The 19,809-nt window shown below is 41.5% G+C and overlaps 1 protein-coding gene across 7 annotated transcripts; it reads right to left on the reverse strand.

Annotated features, from left to right (window-relative positions):
- Positions 1-309: 309 nt before the first annotated feature.
- Positions 310-18,319, reverse strand: ZNF583 (zinc finger protein 583). 7 transcript variants are annotated; one of them, XM_055553720.1, is made up of 6 exons: positions 18,170-18,297; positions 16,796-16,921; positions 16,547-16,632; positions 10,550-10,666; positions 10,177-10,272; positions 310-5,420 (listed from the first exon to the last, which is right to left on the reverse strand). In XM_055553720.1, exons 4-6 carry the CDS (start codon positions 10,611-10,613, stop codon positions 3,961-3,963), a joined length of 1,620 nt encoding a protein of 539 aa, XP_055409695.1. In that variant the 5' UTR covers positions 10,614-10,666; positions 16,547-16,632; positions 16,796-16,921; positions 18,170-18,297; the 3' UTR covers positions 310-3,960. The 7 variants fall into 7 exon arrangements, with proteins under 7 accessions (XP_055409695.1, XP_055409692.1, XP_055409694.1 ...); XM_055553717.1 differs by having other exon boundaries at positions 10,540-10,666; positions 18,170-18,296; XM_055553719.1 differs by lacking the exon at positions 18,170-18,297 and adding an exon at positions 17,853-17,871 and having other exon boundaries at positions 10,540-10,666.
- Between the last annotated feature and the right edge of the window lie 1,490 nt (positions 18,320-19,809).

The following is a 19,809-nucleotide window of genomic DNA, read 5'->3' on the forward strand; positions in this document are numbered from 1 at the left end:
ATTTGACACATTCTTATTTTCTCTATTATTATTATTGTGTGTGTGTGTGTGTGTGTGTGTGTGGTAGAACTCATATTAACTAGATGGGCCTTCTACTCGACTTCCAAGTCCCTTTTGTTTCTCATTTTCTTCCAAATTTATCAAATGGAAGAATTTCCCCAACTTTCTTTGAAACCTACTATAACAGTAATTTTTTTTTTTTAGGAGTTGTCTTCTTTTTGGTAGCTTCTCATATTTGCTTAAAAAAAAACAAATAAAAATTAAAAAAATAAAATCATAAAAAAAAGTAACATCTATTCCAGTCTCAAATGTACATTTTAAGTTTTATTCTCATTCTATAACTTCACCTGCTCCAGGTTTAGTCTGTCTCTTAGTCCTCATCATGCTGATACTCTTCCATCATCTATGATCCTCAGCTGTCTGTTCACATTTGAAAATGATCCTGTTTGAGTCTCCTAGGTAGACAGTAGGAGGACTTTGGTTATTCTCACTATAGATCTGTTCCGCTGAATGAAGTGATTTACTGGGATTTCAGTGTGCCTGGGAAAGGCTGGAGAGATGATGAGAGTCTCCAAATTCCAGGAAAGGTTTCAACTTAAGCTACCAACTCTCATTCTAGTTGCTGTAGTTCTCCACAAGTTCATTGAATTTTTTCATAGTTTTAATGACAACATTCTCATTTAAAACATTACAGATAATGATAAATCTACCCTCTTGACCAGAATGTCCAATTCCAGGTCCCTCCGCAAAACACAAATTGGATATGTCTGTTCAGGACTTATTTCTGTGTATTTGCAGTTATAGAAATGTATTAGAAATGTATTTTAAATATATAGTCTCTTATTAATCTGAAAAATTTTAATCAGTGCCTTTTAGTCAAATCCTTATATTGCCAGTCCATCCTTTTAAACTAGTGCCAGTATTTCTCTATTGATGGAAATTTAAATAGTTCTCAGTTTCATGTACTAACCATACTGCCCTCTGAAGGGGTTAGTTAATGTTTTAACAACTTCATTGCCTCCAAAGCAGTACTGATAAGAGTAGTTATTTCTCTATACAACTGCCAGGTTTTTAAAATTAGATTATTTAAATTTGCATCTCTTACTACTAGCAAGGCTAAGCAGGGACTCAGTGTCAGCGGTCTGCATTTCTTCTGACTTATTCATTATTATCCTTTGTTCATTTTTATTCTCTCTTGGTTGTCCTTTACCTATTTATAGGTATTCTTACATCTTTCCTTTAGTATTTTATTACAACTTTTCCCCATTCTGTTTGTCTTTTTAAAAGCATGCTGCAGTCCATGGGATTGCAAAGAGTTGGACAAGACTTAGTGACCGAACAACTTTTGATACAATCAAATTGTTCATTAATCTTTACTTTGTGGCTTTCGTTTTTGTCTAGTTTAGGAAGATATATCCAACAGCAGTCATACGCATATCCTATTATGTTTTCTCCCAATACTTTAACATTTAGGATTTTATTCAACTAGAACTAATCTTTCTGAATGGTGTGAAAGGATCCAATTTACTTTACTTACAGACGAGTACAATGGGAAAGCTTTGGTAGGGATACTAACATAACTTTCACATAAAAAACCATATAAACTGTCTTGTCATTGTTACCCCCAGCCTCTACACACACTAACTTAGAGCATGAGCTTCTCTAGGGACCTTTGGACAGACTTGACTTCCCATTACTGAAATCCATCAGGCAGACATTTCAAGTCACAGCTGTTTCTGCTACATTTCATGAATAAGCACTTTTTTCCCTTTTGTTTTTAACAAAATTTGATTCTTTTCTGATATCTTTTATCTGTTATAGGATATGGAAGGGTAAACTCGTGTGTTTAATTGCAAAATAAAGCCTTGAAAATTCTGATATTGACAAGTCACCTTTACATCAGTACACAGAAGTACCTCCTCTCCTATGCTTTTGCAGTGCAAATTTTATCAATCCGATATTGAAAGATGGTAGTTCACTTGTTTAACTTGTATTCTGATCCTTTTGAGAGTCGGTACTTATCATTTTCATCAGTTATCTCTTTATACCCCTTACCCATAAGGGAAGAGGTGTCATTTTCTAAATGATTTGGAGGAGTACTTATATGTTAAGGATATGAATCTCATAGGTTAAACATATTTTACTAATTTTTTCAAATTCTAATGTTTAAAAACCTTTTGTACTATCTTTGACTATATAAAAGCTCATTAATGTTTTTATGTAGTCAAGAATCCATGTGTGTGGTTTCTGGATCTCATGTTGTATTTAGGGAGATTGTTTTCCATGATTATGTATGGTATCCTCTAATGACTCTGTTTTGCATTTGGATAAAAGAATGAGACAGTTGTTTTGTACAGAAATAATTTTGAGCAGAATCTCATATACCAATACTGTTAAGCTACTGACAATGAACTATCACCTTTATTATAAGTTTCCGTTATGTGTATATCTATTGTGAATGTTTATGCGTTTGTGTTGATAAACACGATGTTTCAAGCCTTGAATTCTTAGGATTTTGTTAGGTACGAAGCATCAATAGATTAATTTGGGGCTTACTAACATCTGTGTAATACTGAATCTTCCCCTACAGAAGGATAAAAGGTCTGTTCTTCTCATCCTCCATTAAACTTTACTCCTTTTCTTTGTACTTATAGTCACATGAGGATTGGTTCCAGCACCGATTGCACAAAGCCTTCAGGAGTCAGGAAGTAATAAAGTGCAAAACAAGTCAGATGTAAGACAACAGGTAGTAGTTTGAACTGTGGAAAAGTGGAAAACAAATGCCCATCTAAAGGTACTCATTTTAAATTTCACACAAATCAAACACGTTTATGAGTTTTGACCTATAGTTTTGATTTCTTTTCCCTCTGGTCTTGGAATTACAGCTTAGAAACTAACACCTTTTCTATTTAAATGACATGGATTTAACATGATTCATCTACCTGGAATTAGGAACGGTGAGTAAAATTTTGTTTTCTAATCTTCTTTGGTTATTGATCTTTTCAAGTTTTGTCTTTTGAGGACTGTATTGCCTTTGTCTAAATGTAAATGACGAATACATCTCAGTAAATTTTACTTATTACAATTGATGTTTAACACCTGGTTTCTTAAAAGTGTTGAATATATAATGAAGTTAGTTTTTCTTATCAACAAAATCATATTTCCATGTTTGTACTGAAACAGAAGCAACCATCTTAACTGTATCATCATGAACTCCAACATTAACTCTACTGTGTTGGATGCCCTTTTCACTCAGCTTCAGAACAAGGGCTGCTCTTTCTATTCAAAAGTCTTTAGTCTCCTGGGTCTTGAACTGTTTTGTTATTTCACCGATAATCACTGCTAAGATGATCAGGTCTTCTTTGTATAGTTATCTTTTTATTTTACATTAATGTTTATTGATTATGCTAGGCACTGTGCTGAGCAATTTACATGCATTATCTCATTTAATCTTCCCATTAACTTTTGAGGTAGTACCATTATTATTTCTATAATAGAAATAAAAAGACAAGATGCTTACAAGGGACAAAATGTTTCTCCACAACTATAGGGCTAGAAAATGGAACAGTAAGAACTGGAACCCCGATCTAGTTGTTGCTGCAATATGAATTCTGAATTTTGATAAGTAGCCCAGGAATGAGACGGTCACATGAAATGGGACTCTGAAACGTAAAGTGGAACAAGGTATTGGGGGCAGGGGTCTTTTAGGCTATTTTGAGCAATATGCACCTTGCCCTAAGCCCTATGGGATGCCAGTGAAGGGTTTTAATGAAGGAGAAGTGATATGGTCAGACTCTTGAAATACAAGTTTGACTGCAATATGGATTACTAACAGGAAATGGTAAATACAGGGGGTGGGTTAGAAAGCCCTTCCCATCGTCTGTGTCAAATAGATTATTGTGTATTGGACAAACATTGATAGAATGGAAATGGATTAATGGAGTCAGATTCAAGGCATATTTAGGAGATAAAACCTACAGGTCTTGGCAGCTGACTGGACATAGAGGCTGAGGGGGAGGAAAGAGTCAAGAATGACTCCATAGTGTGGATTCTCTCATGATGAGCGAGGTGTGCTCGCTGCCTGAAAGATTTCCTGCAGTCCTTACACTCATAGGGTCTTTCTCCAGTATGAATTCTCTGATGTAGAGTTAGAGACCCACTGTAGCTAAAGGCTTTCCCACAAATGTTACATTCGTAAGGTTTCTCTCCAGTATGAATTCGCTGATGCTGAGCAAGGCCTGCATTCTGGCTAAACGTTTTCCTACATTCCTTACACATGTAAGGTTTCTCTCCAGTATGACTTCTCTGATGTTGTGCAAGTGACGAACTGTTGCTAAAGGCCTTCCCACATTCAATACATTCATAGGGCTTCTCTCCAGTGTGAACCCTCTGATGTTGATCAAGGTATGCAATCTGGCTGAAGGCTTTCCTACATACTTTACATTCATAAGGTTTCTCTCCAGTATGAACCCTCTGGTGTTGAGCAAGGTGTGCGTACTGGCTGAAGGTTTTCCTACATTCCTTACATTCATAGGGTCTCTCTCCTGTATGAATTCTCTGATGTACAATTAGGTATCCACGATGGCTAAAGGCTTTCGCACACACATGACATACATAAGGTTTCTCTCCGGTGTGAATTCTCTGATGCTGAGCAAGAAATGAACCATTACTAAAGGCCTTTCCACACTCGATACATTCAAAAGGTCTCTCTCCAGTATGAACTCTCTGGTGTTGGGTCAGGTGTGCAATCTGGCTGAAGGCTTTTTTACACTCTTTACACTGATAAGGTTTCTCTCCAGTGTGAACTCTCTGGTGTTGAGCAAGGTGGGCATTCTGGCTGAAGGCTTTCCTGCATTCCTTACATTCATAGGGTTTCTCTCCAGTGTGGATTCTCTTATGTTGAGCTAGGTTTGCACTCTGACTGAAAGTTTTCCCACATTCGACACATGCGTAGGGCTTCTCTCCAGTATGAATTCTCTGATGAAGAGTGAGAGATGAGCTCTGGTTGAACACCTTCTCACATTCATTACATTTCAAGAGTTTCTTTTCTACATAGACTTTCTTACGTTTCATTTCGATGGGTTTTTTCCGGTAACTTCTCTTTTGTGGCTCATGCTTATTACGTTTCTGCTTTATATCAAAGATTGTATCCTGATGGAAAGTTTGCCAGGACTTAGTATATTCATTACTGTGATCCTCATTTAGGATTTCTCTATGAGTGACGATCAGCTGACTAGCATGTACCTCCTGAGTTCCCAACTGGTTCTTAAACCAGTCCTTACTTTTAGAGTCTCCTCTCCAACTGGAGCAGTTGAGGTTATAACTAAGATGGCTTCTTCCCATCATCATTACTTTGGATGATTCTTCATAAATAACTTGCTTTGATGGAAATTCCTTGTTTTTAAATGTATACTCCCAACCTAAAAGATATCAAGAAAACAAACATCTTTTGTATTTATGCATTAGAAAAGAACTTCTAAAACACAAACTGGTGAATGAACTACATACATAAGTTCAAGGATGTAATAGCTGTTGAATGCAGTCTAACGATGAGATTATAAAGAATGAAAATGTAGGAAAATTTATTAAGAAAATACCTCATGCATAACTATTAAGGTAACCATCAGAAAATCACAATCATTCATTATATATATATATATATATATATATATATATATATATATAAATACAAGTCTGCAAACACCCTTCCTCTCTTGCCTCAGGTTAGCCTGCATTCAAGGTAAGTTCGTTAGCTTTAAAAAAGAAAACTTCATGTCAATGTGGCTAAAAAAAAAATCTATTAGATCCCCACATCCCAAAACACACCAGGTGTCATTAATTGCCATGAAAGTGTTAGTCACTCAGTTGTGTCTAACTCTTCGCTACCCCATGGACTGTAGGCCGCCAGGCTCCTCTGTCCATGAGATTCTCCAGGCAAGAATACTGGAGTGGGTTGCCATTTTCTTTTCCAGGTGATCTTCCCGACCCAGGGACTTAACCTGCGTCTCCTACATTGCAGGCGGATTCTTTATTGTCTTGAGCCACCAGGGAACCCTATTAATTGCCACAGGCTATATATAAAACGCTATGGTTAAACTTTAGCAGTCTGAAAATAGTCTTCTTGAGTATCATTTTCTGTGTGATATGTTCCACCCAAGTGTAAATTTTCAGCTGATACTCAAGCTAAGATGGCTTCATATTGAAGTAAGTTTGTTTCAAATTGTTGGTTTTATTAATCTGCCATAGGCCTTTATTTGCCTTCTTTTCCACTCCTAAATCAAATCACCTATTACTCTGTTCAAGACTTTCCAATGGTTTCTCACCTTATCTGTAGTAAAACCAGACTTCCTATTATGATTTACAAAAGCAATGTAGCACAGAAACATAAATGTAAAATGATACAAAATTATAGCAAATAAAATCCAGGAAAATATGAAAGCATAATCCTGACCAAGTGGAGTTCATCCCACAAATGCAAGGTTGGTTTCATATATGAAAATCAGTATAATTCACCACATTAACAGATTAAAGATGGAAATCATATGGTTGTTTCAATCAGTATAGAAGTATTTCACTAAGTTTAACATGTTTACTATAAAAATTCTCAGCAAAGTAGGAATAGAAGGGAACTTCCTCAAGCTGATAAAGGGCATCTAAGAAATATCTGTAACAACTTAATGGTGAAAGAGTGAATACATTTCCCCTTAAGATTGAGAACAGTGCAAGTATATTTGCTCTTAACCAATGCTATTCAACAGTACAAGAAATCCTAGCTATTTCAATAAGAAATAAAGTTGTATTTGCAGATAACATTACTTTTCATGGCTTCCCTGGTTGCTCAGCTGGTAAAGAATCTGCCTGCAATGCAGGAGACCTGGATTCAATCCCTGGGTTGGGAAGATCCCCTGGAGAAGTGAACAGCTCTCCACTCCAGTATTCTGGCCTGGAGAATTCCATGGACTGTATAGTCCATGGGGTTGCAAAGAGTCGGACACAACTGATCACATATGCACACATTACTGGAAAAAACTTATTTCTAAAAAATTATATATCTTATATCCATAAAACTGTATCTTTCTATATAGATATATAAATATAATACTTATAAGAAGCCACTACACTGGATATGACAAAATACTAATAGAACTAAGACTGTAAAAAATGGCTAAATTTCAGGAATTGGAAAACAATGATATTAGGATGTCAGTGATAAAACAATGATATTAGTTCCCTCTAAATTGATACATAGATTCAACACAATCCCAAACAAAACCCCAGCAGGATTTTTAGGTAGAAATGCTCAACTTCATTCTAGAATTTATATGGAAATGCAAATGATCTATTAAAATAGTCAGAGTGATTTTACAAATTCAGCTTGTGTCAAAATTTACTATAAAGCTATAGTAATCAGGACAGTCTGGTCCTGTGAAAGGACAGACATATATAGATCAATGGAGAAGAACAGAGTTCAGAACTTAACCCATACATACATGGCCAACTGATTTTCAACAAAGACACCAAAAAGACAATATAATGGGGAAGGGAAAGTCTTTTAAAAAAGGGCACTGGAGCAACTGTGTATCTGAAAAACAGCCACAGACTCATACAGAGAACACACTGTGGTTGCCGAGGGGGAGGAGGGCTGGGGAGGGAAGGATCCGGAGTTTGGGACTAGGGCTGCAAACTGTCATACAGGATGGCAAACAAGGCCCCCTGTGCGTGCACCTGAGCCGTTCTGCTGTACAGCAGAAATTAGCACAGCACTGTAGATCAGCTGTACTTCAATAAAATCATTTTAAATACAAAAATAGTAACCTCAGAAGATATGGTGAGGATATGGAGCACACGAACTCTACTACAAATGCTGAAGGGAATGAAAATACCATCTCCTTGGAGAACTAAAGTGATACATATTCCTGTCATATGACTCAGTTTTTCTACTTTTTTTTTAAGCTGGTATTAAAAAAAATTTGTTTAATCCCTTTACCGTGTTGTGTTAGCTTCTGCTGTACAGCAAAGTACGACTACATGTGTGCGTATATCCCCTTCCTCTTGAGCCTTCCTCCCACAACCCCCACCCCTATTTCTCCACTTTTAGATATTTACCTAAGAGAAATGAAAATGTATGTCCATACAAAGTCCTGTATGTGACCACTTCATACCGCCCACACTGGAAACAACCCAAAGCTGCATCAGTAGGTGAGTGGCAAAACAAAGGTGTGGACCGTCTGCAGTAGACTGACACTCAGCAACAAAAAGGGTAAACTACTCACACATGCAACAGTGTGATTTTCAAAATAAATTTTGAAAAAAAAAAAACAAACAAACAAAATAAATTTTGATGGTGAAGTAAACCGAATAGTACGATTCCATTTAGTCTAAATGCAAACTAATCTAAAACAACAAAGGTTAGTTTGGAGCCAGAGTGGAGAAGAATGGACTGCAGAAAGGCACAAGCTAGCTTCTGGGGTGATGGAAACATTTTGTGTCTTCATTACAGTGATGGTTTCATGGATGTAGACAGCTGTCAGAACTCATCACACTGTAATTTACATAAATGCAATTTACTGTCTTAAAAAGTTAAGAAAAATTATGGATGGAAACAAAGACTAAGTAAAGACAGACTTTAGTGACATAAAGTAAAACTCATGTTAACAAGCACTTTACACTAAAAATACTCTAACTTGGAACCTATAGAATAGTTCAAAAAAAAAAAAAGCTATATATTAGGTCATATAAAATCCTCAACTCGTTAGAAAATAGAATTAGTAGTAACTGCTATCCTGATCAAATATGATAAAACAATTTGATCAAAATACAGTAAAACCAGAAAACTTTCTGTTAAACAAACTGTTATGTAAATGGGAATTAAAAGAAAAGTTGTCTAGGAAATGGAAATAAAACCACTAAATATCAAATACAGCTGAAACTATATTAAGAAGAAATTAAAACCTCTAATAATTTCATTAGTGAATTAAGAGACAATGAAATAATAGTTTAAGCTTTTTTCAGTTTTTTAGCATTTTCCAAAAAATGGAAACAAAGTAAATCTAAGGAAGTAATTAGTAAAAAGAAAAACAGAAAATAGAGAATTAGAAAAAGGGAGAACTATGAAGCTATATTTTATATTAACAGATATAGCCAAAAGTTGGAATTTAAAAATAAATAAGCAAAACTGATTCATGAGTAGCAACCTAACAACTAAAAAAATTAGCTATATAAAATAAGAAATTAAAATAGGATATTTTATACTACAGTACAAAACAAAAAGAATTGTAAGCAATTATTATGCTCAGGTTCATGGAAATAAACCTGATAACTATCTAGAAAAATTAAATTTATATAATTTAACCCAAGGAGGAAGCTATCAGGAGGCCACTTACCAGAGGACACTGAGAAAGCTATCAAAGGTCTACTTCCCCACAGAGGCCCTGGTAAAGAGTTTTTCTTCCAAACTCTAAGACTGCTGACCTCGTTCCGTCACACTAACATCTAATCAGACTATCTTCCTAGCCTCCACTTCCCTCCAGTGGTATGCTGCACTTCTTCACTAGGAAATCTTCCCATCAGATAATTCTCTTACTGTCCTAAGTCAGATTCATCTTTTCTTCTACAAACCTGTTCTTCCTTTTGACTTGTTTCTGTTAAATGCTATCACCTTCCAGTTACCCAGACTTGAAGAAAATACTACCAGAAGTATTTTTCTTTTGATGGTTTATAAACGTCAGAATAATCCTAAAAGTTTAATAGAATGATTTTCTCAAAGTAAAAACCTGAATCTTGGTAAGAGATTAAGTGAATAAATAAATGAACCAGTCCTTCATTCTAAAAGGAATGAATGAGTGAAAAGGAAAAAAAAAAAAGCGCATTACTGCATCTAGATGTTTAACACAGGATTGGAGCAACTTGTGAAAAACTGAAAAGCAGAGACAAGGAGACGCTGTGACATTTGGATCCAGAGAACAGAAAGAGGTTATCTGAGAGGACAGTACTGTGTGAGAGAGTGAATCCGAAGAGAGTTTAGTTGGGGAGCTCAGGCCAGAGACACCTCTGTCTCTTCCCAGGCCTGGAGCCCTTTGACGCTACCCAGGAAGCATCAGTTAGGAGCTGGACTTTTCAGACTAGCTGAGCTTTTCCTGGCAGGGGCCTCTCCAGCCCTGGGTCTTGCTCACTCACCAGGGCACGCTCCCCTCGGCCCCTCCTCCTTCACCATCCAGGGCTCCTTTCCTTGCTCCAGTAATGAGATCACATCCGGCTTAGAAACCGAAACTCCTGCTCACAAGAAATAAAAAGGGGCATTAGCCAGGCCCATCAGTCAGATCAAGCTGCTTGGTCACTGGGAAGGGGAGGGAGCTGAGGGCGAGGTGACGAGTTCTGGGGGTGGGGAGATGGAGCTGCAGGAACATCCAACCAAGCTGCCAACTCCACAGAGCTACACTCATCTGGGGGAGCAGTAGTGAGGTGCAGCAGAGGCTCCCCAAACGTGGCACTGGAAAGCAGCCTCCGTGCGGATTCCGCCTTACAGGGAGACCTCCTCACCCAGCGATACCAGGCTCCTGTAGTTGTCCAGCATCACCGTCCTGTACAGACTCCTCTGAGCAGGGTTCAGCCATTCCCACTCCTCTTGCGAGAAATCGACAGCCACGTCCCTAAATGTCACCAGATCCTGAAATGACACAGACACGTTCCTGCTCGACTGGTGTTCTTACCCTCACATGAGCATAGTTTAAAAAGTTAAATGGCCTGTGTTCTTAGAAATACTGCATATAGTGAAATTTCCTGTCAGGATCTTGGGGTCTGTGCAACATGACTTCTCTGTGCTTAGTCTTGATACTCTGTCATGGAAAGTACACAATTTCAGAGACTGTACTGATGGAGAAAAGATACAAGTGAAAATTGGCAAGAACAGAACACTGTAAACAATCAAATGTGAAATAATTCAGTACTCAAACTACATGCTAGAGCATTTCTCAGTGTGGAAAATCAGGACAGACTGGAGCAGTGAAAAAAGGCCTCGAGGAGGAGGCAGAAGCATGGGTTAGGTTCAATTTTTATGTGCTTTTTCCCAAATTATGCAACTGAATGATCAGTGTTCCACCTATATCAATTAGGTATATATAAAAATATATTTGATGCTCACTGTATTGGTACTCTAAAATAACATAGAAATGTAATAAAAGCAGTAAAGAAGTTTTATGGTGATTTTGCAAAAATATAACTTAAATGTATGCCATTACAGAGAACAATCAGGAACAACAAAAGATTACATAACAGCTCTTGATAACATCACTAAGTTTCAAAGACAGTTGTTAACTTATCATGCCCAGTAAAAGACAAATAGTAATTTTAACCACTATTAAGTTAAATAGGGAGCATTTCAAATGTGATAACGCAGTGCATCACAGAACACCTACGGCTCTCACTAGAGAAACACACCCAGTTGTGCACACCTGGCTTGTGTGAACGAGAGTTGCTGAAATGTTACCACATAGCTCTCAAATACCATGGTTAAATTAAGGATCTTTGTAATATGAAATGAGACCTAGTCTGCTTCCCCAAAATTAAGAAAATACAGATTCTTCCTTATGTAAGTCTGCTCCAGACTTAATTTTTTTTGACTGTATGATCTGGTACGTGCTTTACAGGTTTGGCACATTCAGAGCAAAACCTACCCTTAAGCTGAACTGACACGCAGCTGCCCTCAATGGCACACGCCCAAACAGCCGAGCCGACCTGTCAGATACTGGAATCCTTCCACGCTGGCTGGTGAACAGCAGCTGCAGGGAGCCCCGCGGGCGGCCATCCTCCCCACAGTCCAGGAGGGAGGGGACGCCCGCCCTGCATCAGCGTCCAGGACCCCATCGGGGTAAGTTCTGGATGTGTCCTGGCCAGAGGGGTCGTCAAATATGAATGTCACTCCTATTAACGTGCCTCCTGACAGAGTAGTAATACCCTTACTGAAGATGCATTTAAGCCTATCAGGGATGCTACACGGAAACATTTTTAATGGGAAGAAAAAAAATGAGTCAGTATATGAGTAACTGTCTGAGTAATGGACAAAAAGGTAAGGAAGCTACAAGTGACGTGAAAGGACACCACGAGACATCAGTTACGTGCTCAGCTTCCATCTTACGTGCTTCAACCTCAAAAACCACTTCTTAACAAAGGGAATCTGGGAAGTGGGTGAAGGCTTCAAGGAAGGCAACACGGGTTGGGTTTAAAAGATGAAACTTGTGCTAGATAGGACTGGGCACCATCGATCATAAATTCTATTAAAATACAACCACTTCAATACACTCTTTAAAACCGTGTGCAAAAAAAAGTGTTCCACACGCCATGTTTTCTGTAGTAGAGGCCAGGCAGGTTTTGCCAGGTAAAGTTCTTATTTTTTGTTACTTGCACACACAAACAAATGGATTCTGGGTTTTGATCGTCTAGTTGACATTTTCCTCTTAGCCAATGAGATCTGAATACTTTTCAAAGGTCTTTATTTTGATTCTATAAAACAGGAATCTTATACCATTTTGTCACCTTATTAAAGAAGCCCAGGAAATAATGTCTGGAGAGAGCCATCAAGATGCCAGAGTAGCAAGACATGAAGCCCACCTTCTCCCACAAATTCAAAAGTGAAAGACAGGATTCTCACAGCAGCAAGAGAAGAACAGAGTTAGTTACAAGGACACCCCCATGCGGCTCTCAGGTGACTTCTCTACAGAAACACTGCAGGGCAGAAGGGACTGGAAAGATACGTTCAAAGACTTGAAAGGGAAAAACTTGCAGCCTAGGCTACTCTTATGGCAAGATTATTTAGAATAGAAGAAAAAAAAAATTTTGAAAGAAAGAAAATAGTGCCTGGTATTTCTACCCAGTGTTTTGTTCCCCTTTCTAAGTTAAAAACTCGGAAGTCCTAACCCCCAACATCTACCTACCTCCTATAAGCAGTCAAAATGCACAGTTAGTATGTATTTGTTCACGTTCCCTTACACAGACATATCTATGATTACGTATTCATTTACTGATAACATCACTCTTGTTAGATGCATATTATTATCAATACTAATGTCAATCATGTCAATCAGCCATATCTGATTTACTAACCCCTTGATTATTTTCAATTATGTCTTAATTTTTCACTATGATGTTACAAAGGTCTCTAGTTATTGTCTTAAAATATATTCCTAAAAGTTCTTCTCTCCATTAAGACTAGGATTTCCCAACTTAACATCAGAAAAAAGTTTAAATTACACTATTCTGGCCTAGTCAGAAAAGGACGTAATGAAAAAAAAAATCAGGTTGGGACTGAAGTTTTGACCTGTAGTCAAAGAAATACTAATACAAGTTTTTCAGGTAGAAGGAAAATGGGACAAAATGAAAAATAAAAGGAAAATGGAAGCATTGTAGCACAGGAAGAAACTCAGAGCCCCGAAACAATAACTAAATATAACATCTACTACTAATGATATAGGGGAGTTACCTTGTTGAGAAAGTAGCAAAAGTACTAACTACAGAAGGAAGATTACAGAGGGAAGAAAGATGATCATTACAGTAAGAAGTAATGGATACATATTATCCTAAAGTGGCCACTAAAAGAGTAATAGCCTGTCTGTGAGAATAGAGAAAAAATAAAACATATACTGTTTTATAAGAGGCTTCCCAGGTGGCCAATATAGGAGACACGAGTTCAATCCCTGGGTCGGGAAGATCCCCTGGAGAAGGAAAAGGCAACCCACTCCAGTATTCTTGCCTGGAGAATCGCGTGGACAGAGGAGCCTGGTGGGCTACAGTCCACAGGGTCGCAAGAACCGGATACGACGTAGTGACTGAGCACAAGAGGCATACTTTAAATATATAATCTTTAGAGGCAGAGGTTCTCAAAAATTGTGCATTAAAATCATCAGCGGACTCAATAAAAATGTGGTTTCTTGGGCCCCATCACAAGAGACTGTGATGCACCTCAGAGCATTGGGCCGATGGGCTTTGTCTGTCCCACATCACATGCCCTGCCGCCTTCCGTCACCAGCTCCGCCTTCCGTCACCAGCTCACAGACAGCGGGAGAGACACTGCTTGCTGGCTCGTGCTGCCCTGGCCTCAAACATTCATTCTTTTGTTGATTTATATATTAATTTGGCAAATATTTGGTGGATGCCTACTACCTACATTGTTGTAATTCCCTACTACCTATATTGGGAATACAAAGGTGGACAGAATATAGCCCCTCCCCTAATGGAATTAAAATTCTGACAAAGGAGAAAAACACTCAATATAAGGTCACACAAAGTCAGATAATATTAAATACTATGACAGAAACAAGGTAGGGTAACTTAAGAGTTACAGGGGCATTCATATAGGTAAAAACGGGCTTCCCTGGTGGCTCAGATGGTAAAGAATCTGCCTGCAGTGCAGGAGACTGCTTCAGTCCCTGGGTCAGAAAGACCCCCTGGAGAAAGAAATGGCAACCCACTCCAGTGTTCTTGCCTGGAGAATCCCGTGGACAGAGGAGCCTGGCGGGCTACAGTCCTGCTCCTGCTCCTGCTAAGTCACTTCAGTCGTGTCCGACTCTGTGTGACCCCATAGATGGCAGCCCACCAGCTCCTCTGTCCACGGGATTCTCCAGGCAAAAACACTGGAGTGGGTTGCCATTCCCTTCTCCCGGGCTACAGTCCATGGGGTCACAAAGAGCCAGACATGACTGAGTGACTAACTTTCACTTTTATGTAAGATAAAGATAAAATCTTAAAAATGAGCTGAAATAAAATTAAAAAAAAAAAATGAGCTGAGATTTGAACAACAATCTACATAAAGTGGGAGAGCTAGCCAGGCCATCCTCTAGGGGAGGCGAGTTACAGATGAGGAAGGAGCAAATGCTAATGTTCAGAAATAGAGAGGAGCTTGGAACGTTTGAGGGACAGCAAGCCGACCAGCGTGACTGGAGCAGAGAGCAGTGAAGGCGGGAGGAAATGAGGTCTGAGCGCCGGGAGCTGGGCTGGGTGGGACGTGAGAGACAAGGGAAGGACACAGGACCTCATTCCGTGGAGAAGTGACGTGCTCCGGGACCCGGAGCACTCCGCCCCCAGGAGCCGTTCACTGTCCTGCCACCCTTCTCACAGCATCTGGTGCTGACCCTCAGGAGTACAGCCTGCTGCCTCTGACAGTCACCAACAGTGACGTCTGCACTTCACTCCTTCCTTGGCCTCTTTTTCCTCATTTGGAAAACAGTCTCAGAAAACCAGGTTACTCATAATTTTCTTTCTGGCTTTATCATTTTATGAACCTAGAACTCTGGTGTCTAAATAGACTAGCTCATAGCCACATGTGGCTATTTAAATCAATTAACATTTAAAAATTCAGTCCTTCAGTCACACTAGTCCATACATGGTGCTGGGCCGTGCAAACAAAGCATCTCTGCCACCAATCGTCACAGTGCTGCTCTGTGTGATATAAAACAAGAGAAAGATGTAGCAGTGTGGTTTTATTTTTTGTATTTAATCTAGAGAATGTTTTTAGCCTCAAAGTATGAGGAAGAAAAAAATTTCAAGTGAACATCCAGCCCTTCTCCTCTGATTCAAAATATCATTACACTATCATATAATAAACTAGCAGACAGTAAATTCCATGAAGACAGTATCTATTTTTTTGACCACAGTGTTGCCAGCACTTAATATACAGTAAGTCTTTAATAACTATATGTTCAGCGAGTGAAAAAGTATTTTCCCTTTGTACTTGTAGTTGTTTCTGGACGTTATGTGCTGATCTTTTTATTTCTCTGGCCCCCATTCTATATTATTTACTGATTCTGTTATTACAGATGTAAGCAGCCACTTTTTAATGTATATCCAATATTCCCTCCTATCAGTCTCCTTTTTCAAAAAATGTCCTGCAGTTTTCCATATTAACTCTACTAACCTTCACGGAATGATGCAGAATATTCGGTCTGTGGCCTGATGCTAACTCAGGATATCTCATTACTCCCGTGGAGTCCTACTCATTAATGCTCACCCAGTGCCTGAAGAAAACTCCTGCCTAGCTGACCCACTCTTTAATACTCAAGACACAGCAAATCCCACTCCTCAAAACCACCCTGAGCAAGAGACCCTGTCCTGTACCACAGCTAAGACTTCCCCAGCAGTCCCTGTCTACTCTCAAACTCAGGTCTGTGGAAAAGCTCAAAACTGTTGATCACATCTTAACACCCACTTTGACCTCAATGAATCAAGTCCCTCCAGCGAAGATTTTCATATTCCACCAAGGAGTGTATTTTGCCCTCTTAAGACCTCCCAACTGAACACCTCACCCACAGCAAGTGCTAAACTGTTTCTTGAATAGAAGATGAAAATTCTGTCTGAGGGGGGGAAAAAAAAGGAAGCTCGCTGTGCTTTGGGGGTGGGGGTGGTGGTGGGGGGGAAATCTCCTTTCACCAGATTGGAAAACATGAGGACCAGGTCACTGAATGAATGGAACTTCAGTAGAGTGGGGAATTTCAGAAGAAAAGCAAAATGTCCATGTAAAATCTAAAAAAACAAGGCATTAAGAGAAACATTTCCTTACCTCGGACATGGCTTTAAGAAATTACGACAGCTCTTCTGCCCTCCTCCCTCCGGCTCCTCTCTGAGCGGTGTTCCGAGAAAACACAGCTGGAGCGGGAGGAAGAAAACATAAAACGCCAGGCCTGCCCAAAGCTCCCAGCACTGTCAGCCAAGAAAGTCGCCTTTCCCTCTCGCTGCCCTTCTCCCCACCACAGGAGTAAAGAAGACGTGTCACTCAGTTGGTCTTTGCTATCTAAAGTCTTTCACCTACCTGCTTCAAGGACAGCTGATCTACAGTGTTATATTAGTTTCAAGTGTTCAAGGTAGTGACTCAGTATCTTCAGAGATCATACTCCACTTAGGACTTCCCAGGTGGTTCGAGTGGTAAAGAACCCGCCTAACAATGCAGGAGACATAGGAGACACTTTGATCCCTGGGTCAGCAAGATCCCTGGAGAAGGAAATGGCAACCCACTCCAGTATTCTTGCCTGGAGAACCCCACGGCAGAGGAGCCTGGTGGGCTACAGTCCATGGGCTCCCAAAGAGTAGTACATGACTTAAGCAATTTAACACGCTCATACTCCATTTAAATCTCCCACGTGCTTTAGATCTCAATATGCAACATAAACTCTCTGTGCATAAGATAGCTCCTCGTTTATAAGAAGAACAGCACCCTTCAGAGTGGCACTGCCAAGTAAGGGGTATGTCCCCCTTCACAAATAAGGGTATTCATCAGTGAAATTATCCAAGGCTTCATGCTCAAGCAGGTGAGCCCAACTGGGATCCAGATCTGCCTCCTTAGTCTCTTCACTAGAGGATGACACTGAAGGGAAATGTGTCCCCACCCTTTCTACAACGATGAGATTAAAAAGCTACAAAGTGAATGCCTCAGAGAAAGCATCTTTACACAGGGTAGCCCGCACAGGGGTCGTGTGGTCTGGAGGACCCTGGACCAAAGAGGACTTCCTGCTTCTGGTCCTGGCTTATAAAACACACCGGAAAACCATTCGCTCAACTTTTCTAAGAAATTTCCTCGGGGGGGTGGGGAGGGTGTGCAGGTGCAGGGACATGCAGAAACAGTCACCGCAACTCCCTAAGTTACGAGTTACTGTCCACGAACTCCCCTGCCTTGGCAGTACAGCGGCAGTGGAAGGACCTTCGGTGCCGGAGGAGGTCATGGCCGGCGCTCAGGGCTCTGCCCGCCGGGCCCGAGGCCGTGTCCTCCCCAGCTCTCTTTCTTCCGTGAACTCCATCTCTCTTCCTCCACCTCGCGTCTGCCCCACTACACAGAGCCCCCAGTCCCGGGGCCCCGGCGCGCACACACTCACACACACGCCCCACCGCCCGTCGTGCTGGCGGCTCCCCGGGCGCAGCCTGCGGGGACGCACGGGCACGGCGGCGGGTGCACGGGCACGATGCTCTCTCCCGCGTCCTCAAACTCTCTTCACACACGGCCGCGCGCACTCCCACGCGCAAGGTCACGCACACAGGGGCGCTGTCACGGGCTGTCACACACGGCCAGACTCGGTTCACACGCAGTGACACGCTCGCTCTGCCCACACACGGTCACGCACACCCTGCCCCCGGCTCCCACCGGCCCCGACGCCCTCAGTCGCTCGCCCACGCGCCGCGCAGGACGCCTCACCTCTCCTCGCCCGGCGCCGAGCGGCCCGCGGCCGGGGCGGGGACTCGATCTCGCCGCGAGCGGCGGCCTCACAAAGGGGCCGCGGCGCCCGGGCGGGCAGCCGGCGCCGGCCGCGGGGGCCGCCGGGAGCTGGAGTCCGGCGCGGGGCCGGGGGCGGCGCGGAGCATGCCGGGACTGCCGGCCCCAGGCGCCGGCAGCTTCCGGCTTCGTCCCTTCGGGTCGTCTCTGCCGCGCTCCCGCAGCCCCGGCCTTCCGACCCAGAGCCGACCCGGCCCAGCCCTCAGGCCGGCGGACCCATCGCCCGGCCGCCGAGTCCGCCTAGACCTGGATGGCCGGCGTGAACTGCGCAGGCGCACCTCGCTCGCATCGCCGAGGCGTCCAGAAACGCTGGGCGCGCGTGGCGGCGGGGCTGTGGGGCGCACGCGCAGTGGCCGCGTCCGTGCGGGCGCCGCAGGTGGGGCTCCGGGCCGGCGCTGGGGTAACGCAGACGGCGGGGCTGGGTGTACGGGCCACGGAGAGCGCCGGGGCTCGGGGCTCTTCATGTACCCCTGTGTCCTCCCGATCCTTTCATTTGCCACTTACTGAGGGGCTACTGTGTGCCAAGCAGGGCTTCCCACATGGCTCAGTGGTAAAGAATCCGCCTGCCAATGCGGAAGACCTGGGTTCCATCCCTGGGTCCGGAAGATGTCCTGGAGGAGGACGTAGCAACCCACTCCAGTGTTGTTCCCTGGAGAATCCCATGGACAGAGGAGCCTGGCGGGCTAGAGTCTGACAGGACTGAGCGACCAAGGACAGCACAGTTCGCCGAGCACTGTTGCAGGCGCTGGGGACGCAACTAGGAACGTGCCAAAATCGCCATCCGCGGAGCTGAGGTTCCAGTGTGGGAGAAATTTAATAGGAAAAAAGAGATACTGATAAATACTGGGAATTGATACACGTTATAAAGAACAGCAGAGCACAAGGCCATTCTTTCAGTACTTTGTTCTTTTACACCCTCTTGTTCCTATTCAGCGTGTGTCTGAAAATGTTTAATAAACTCCTAGCTCTCGTCTACATTCATGCCTCACCTTTTCTGAAATCGCGTTATAGGATGTGGAGCTTCAGAGTAACTTCTCATCAAAGGAACCAATGACAAAAAGCTGGAAATGTTTATATGGAGGAAATGTACAAAATGCAAATGTTATATTTACAAAGATATTGAAACACTGTATATAGTAATACCATGTTGAATATAAACAACATGGTTAAAAGTAGAGAAATAAATACATTTGTTTGAAATTATACAACGTATAAAACTACTTGTGTGATACTGAAGCAACCTGTATTTCTGGGGTTTTGTTTTTCTTAAAGGGAATTAATCTGTTACAACTACATTAAGATTGCACTATTGGAAAGCTGTTCCTATATATAAAAAAGTAAAAGGAACACAATCCACAAAAACTAGTTGGTTTTGTGTTTTAACGTTGAAGTTCCGACTGTACCTAACCTCTGGCTTTCTGAAACAGTGCAAACATGCAAATTAAGACGTATCAGTAAACGTGCAGGTTTTTGTAGCCTTTCCCACATTTCACAGATGTATGAAGAATCTTGAATGCCCATAAAGATGTATGGGCATCTTTACCCTGAAGAAGATAGGTGAT

The sequence above is a fragment of the Bubalus kerabau genome, chromosome 17, assembly GCF_029407905.1.
Source record: "Bubalus kerabau isolate K-KA32 ecotype Philippines breed swamp buffalo chromosome 17, PCC_UOA_SB_1v2, whole genome shotgun sequence".
NCBI classification, from domain to species: Eukaryota; Metazoa; Chordata; class Mammalia; order Artiodactyla; family Bovidae; genus Bubalus; species Bubalus kerabau.